The 4733-nt window shown below is 54.5% G+C and overlaps 1 protein-coding gene across 1 annotated transcript in view; it reads left to right on the top strand.

Annotated features, from left to right (window-relative positions):
* Positions 1-4733, top strand: part of MEF2A (myocyte enhancer factor 2A) — a 34401-nt gene that overhangs the window by 23901 nt on the left and 5767 nt on the right. The window contains exons 8-9 of the mRNA XM_006771777.2: positions 2665-2852; positions 4220-4243. Of these exons, the coding sequence (XP_006771840.1) occupies positions 2665-2852; positions 4220-4243 (212 nt within the window). The remainder of the gene's footprint in view (positions 1-2664; positions 2853-4219; positions 4244-4733) is intronic.

The raw sequence follows: 4733 nt of genomic DNA, 5'->3' as shown, positions 1-4733 counted from the left end.
CTCTTTACTGGGTGGGTCTGTGTTCTTTGTTGTCGTTTTTGTAAATATATTTTTACTGATTTCAGAGAGGAATGGTGCACCTAGGAACATCTCCCGTCCCCGTCTCCCTCCCGTCCCCCGCGCTCCCCCGTCCCTTTCTCTCTCCTACCTGGACCCCCGGGTACCCGCCGCCCTGTCCAGCCGAACGGCCTCAGAGCGCCCACAGGGGAAGAGGAACTAGCGCTTCTTGATAACGTTCTGAATTAGCTCTGTATCACCTTCTAACGTTTGAGAGGACTTGACCCTTCAGATTGGAGTGCACAGCAAGGAAATAAGCATGTCCCAAGTGCGATCAGAGACTAGAAAAGACATCGTGCCCTTACTTCATGAAGGAAAGGCTGCTGAGCTCACTGCTCACGTTAACCCGGCGTTCTGTTGGGTCCTAGGAACCCGTCCTGTCTGTGACCGAAAGGATTTGATAAGCGTTTCCTACCCGGATGCCTTGCTCGGCGGTTGTCTCTGCCCGACTCACAGCCGAGCTCTGCCCGCTGGGGGGCTGAGGGAGACTTCCTACCCGCCCTGCTTCTGCAGCCACAGGGGCAGGAAACGGCTCGCTGGGCCCAGTACGTCCCCCTCAGGGTGACGGGAGCAGCCGGCAGGGGACAGCCCTGAGGGTCCCCGAAACCCACAGCTGGCGAAGTCGCACAGACACTGTGGCCAGGGCCACGAGGCCGAGTTCTGGAGAAGCCAGAGGCCCGGTGGGGTGTGAGGGGGGCGGGAGGAACCCTGATGTCCTGAGTGACAGCGAAGGAGATGCGCCAGTCCCAGCGCCCGCTCACCGCCCGCTGTGCTGGTCCCTTAGGCTGGTTCGGAGCCGACGGGGCGGATTCCGTCCTGTCGGCAAAACATCGCTTTTTAGTGTCTCAGTAATAAGCGGCATGGCTTTCTCAAGCTCTCTGTTATAAGCAGATCTGTTGAAGCGCCCGTTTTCTTCGACTTGCCTTCAAGAACTTACTCCATCCCTTTCTAGTTATATATATTTTTAATTTCAGAACTGAATATCCATTTGTCCGTTGACCTCATTCCTTACATACTGTTCCTGAAATGTTTCATGAACAGCCAGACGCTATATATGTTTTAAGCGGCTATAAATATTTCTGTTTCACACAAGAAGCGCTGATGAAATTAAAGCGGCCCCATCACCAGCTCCCCAGCTCTTGGTGACAAACGCCCAGGCGGCTGCACGTGTCTCACCTCACTCACTGCCGTGCCCTGGGGCCTGTCGCTGCCTTTCTCAGGGTGCCCTCGGGCGAGGGGGGTTCGGGCCGTGGCAGCACGTGGCAGACACTGAGGTGCGGGTCCTCGCAGGTCTCCCATGGGTGCGCGTGTGCGTGTGTGCGTGTGCGTGTGCACTTACCTGTGGTGGGTTGTACAGTTGCCTGTCTTGCTCTGCTGGAGGGAAGGAACAGAGCAGACAGAGCTGCCGTTTCCGGTGACCGTCATGGAGCAGCCGTGGACTCCGCTATCTGTCCCTCCCGTCCCCACCTTTTCCTGACGCCTGCCTTCTGTCACTCACTGCCCGTGCAGCCTGCGCGGGCCTAGCTGTCTGTCTCCTAAGCTCCGTGCGCCTGCCTTCTGTCACTCACTGCCCGTGCAGCCTGTGCGGAGCCATTCCCACAGCCCCAGGCCTGCGCGGGCCTAGCTGTCTGTTTCCTAAGCTCCGTGCGCGCCCCTAGGGTGTGCTTCCGCCCCTAGTGCAGCCTGCGCGGGCCTAGCTGTCTGTCTCCTAAGCTCCGTGCGCGCCCCTACGGTGTGCTTCCGCCCCTGCTGTGTGCTTCCGCCCCTGCTCTTGCTTCCGCCCCTACTGTGTGCTTCCGCCCTTATCTAAGTACAAAGCTGCGTGAAGACCCTGTAGATTTCCTCTTCGCTACGCCCTCCCCTGCGTGTTCCACACATAATCGGGGTAAACGTTTACTTCCACATCGTGCAGGTAGCTCTCTGTGGGAGCTGAGATGCTGCTACAGTTGTGCCAACGCCAAGTCCAGCAGAGAATTCGGGGGCCCTCAGCCCTCCAGGAACTTCGAGGTCACTGTTCCGAATGTTTTCTTTTTTGGTCAGCTTTGTGTCGTGTAAGCTGGCGTCTAGTGTTTTTGCATGTGTCTGTCCAGTTTTCCCAGTGCCACCCACCAAATAGGCTGCCTTTACCCCACTGCGTGTCCTTGCCTCCTTTGTTACGGGCTCAGTGACCACCTAGGCCGCACCTATGGGGGGGTCTCTACTGTCCCATGCGCCCCATGTCAGCTCTTATGCCAGGGCCATGCTGCTTGGATTCCTACAGCCTGGTATCCTGGCTGAGACCAGGTAGCGTGATACCTCTGCTGCGTTTTCTTTCTCAGGATTGCAGTGGCTATTTGTGGTCTTTTGTGGTTCCATGTACATTTTGGGGATATTTTTTCTAGTTTGTGAAATACAGTAGTACATTGAGCTTAAGCATTACATCTTTGTCACACTTTGGTCAAGTTCCTCTGCTTATTTTAAAAATGTTCAAAGGTACACGGTGAGCTACTAATGAGCTTTCTGACAGGACTCATCTGAAATCAGAACTGGGGAAAGCTTGCTTCATATTCACACCCAAGTACGTGGATGACTCTGTTAATGTTAATGAGTGATATTTCTTTTTTCCAGGGAATGGCTTTGTAAACTCAAGAGCTTCTCCAAATTTAATTGGAACTACGGGTGCGAATAGCTTAGGCAGAGTTATGCCTACAAAGTCTCCCCCCCCTCCAGGTGGCGGCAGTCTTGGTATGAACAGTCGGAAACCAGACCTTCGCGTCGTCATCCCTCCGTCCAGCAAGGGCATGATGCCTCCCCTGGTACGTCAATCTTTCCTTCAGTTTTGTTCTTTAGGGCACGCATTCTACACACACTCGGTCTATACTTCCTTTATTTAAAAAAAATATTTTTAATTGATTTCAGAGAGGAAGGGGGGGGAGAGAGAAACATCTATAATGAGAATCATGGATCGGCCGCCTCCTGCACGCCCCCTACTGGGGATCGAGCCCGCAACCCGGGCGTGTGCCCTGACGGGGACTGGAACCCTGAACTCCTGGTTCCTGGGTGGATGCTCAACCACTGAGTCACGCCAGCCGGGCTCGGTCTATATTTTCTTTAGGAATGTTCATATCCCTAGAATCTGGACTTGTTCCTAATGGTTATTTCTATGTGAAGTTAACATTTGAAGGAACAGGTCAATTTTAAGTGCACAGAGATCAGAGTATGGAGAACCAGGAAAGAAACCCGCGTAACGGCGATTTAAATCAAAGCTCCGTCGGGAGAGGCGATTTTTCTGTGGAGGGCCTCCTTTTAGTCACTTACTGTGCCTGCTTTCTGTGAGGAAACACTATTGTTTGTTAGCAAGTTCTGCACGCCAGGGAGAGCTGAGGTGGAACAGGGCAGAATGCATAAAAACGTGAAAGAGTTATTCTGCCAGTAAGTTTTTTATTTCTTCTCAAAAACAATCCTTCCCATTTGAGTCTATGAAGAATACAGTCTCCCCGGCCCAGCCGCTGGCGGGGTCTGCAGTCCCAGCCTCGCTCACTTCTGCACCCGGGTCTGGGAGCGGAGAGAGGGTGTCTGTCCCCCCCGTCTCTGTAGAAAAGACGTTGTACACGCAGGCTTTCCAGCGGTGCTCCGTGTGGCGCTGCCTGCCAGCACCCAGGTGCCCTCGGGGCTGGGTGGCCGCTGACGCGCCCTCTGAGGCTTCGGAATGAGAGAGCCTCCATCGGGGTCCCTAGTGCGGGTGGGCGCCCACACCCGCAGCTCATCCACCCAGGAGCGGCCTGGGCTGGTGGAGGGAGGAAGCAGCGGGGTTGGTGCGGGGAGCCAGGGCCCAGACGCCGAGTCCTAGAGCAAAGGGGAGGGCTTTCCATCCAGATGCCCCGCCGGCCGGCCGAGGCCCTCAAACCCTGTGGCAGCAGCCTGTGCCCAGACGCAGCCAGAAGGGTAGATGGAGTTGGGGAGACACGCCTCTGAACCTGGCCTTGGGGAATTGACAGGCACCTTCCCAGGCGCCTGACGTCCACAAGTACCGACAATAAGTCACTTCCGGGTGCTGCCTACGCAGTGATCCCTGTCGGGTTTCTAGCACCCGCTCGCGCCCGCGTAATGTTCCCTAAAGAAAGACTGTTCCCCGGAGTACCAGCCGCTTCTAACTCTCTTCTCCCTCTCTGTGCGAGCGCAGTCGGAGGAAGAGGAGTTGGAGCTGGTGAGTGGGGTGTCTGTTACAGCGACGTGAGAAGAGGTGGAAAGTACTAACTCTGATGTGTTTACAGCCAGTGTTCCCTCTGCCGCACACGTTTCTTTCTTGTTATCAAACACGATGGAAACACTGTGAATAACTAAACCAATCTACGGTGGTAGGGCGTCTAGTTTCTTTATAATTGTAAATCTCGGTCCATTTTGTTTGTCGGAGGGAACACTGGACTAAAACAATAGCTGTCCACGGCCAGGAGGCAGCTGTTACAGCTTTTAAGGAAAGATGCAAAACACCGTGTACAGTCCCCCAAGTGTTCGCGTATTTTTAGAAGATGACCTCACCTTCGTAGTCCTAGTTCCTCAGATTGTAACACATGGCCGTGCGTTATTTATCTTTCTTTCAAGATGGTGACATCATCCTTGGTGAGGTCACCTTTTGCAGAGCTGGAGTCACTCCATTGTGCACGGAGCAGCCTGCACCACAAAGGGCTTCTGTGTGC

The sequence above is a fragment of the Myotis davidii genome, unplaced genomic scaffold (genome assembly GCF_000327345.1).
Source record: "Myotis davidii unplaced genomic scaffold, ASM32734v1 scaffold164, whole genome shotgun sequence".
In the NCBI taxonomy this organism is placed as follows: domain Eukaryota; kingdom Metazoa; phylum Chordata; class Mammalia; order Chiroptera; family Vespertilionidae; genus Myotis; species Myotis davidii.
This window is presented reverse-complemented; position numbering and strand designations above follow the sequence as displayed.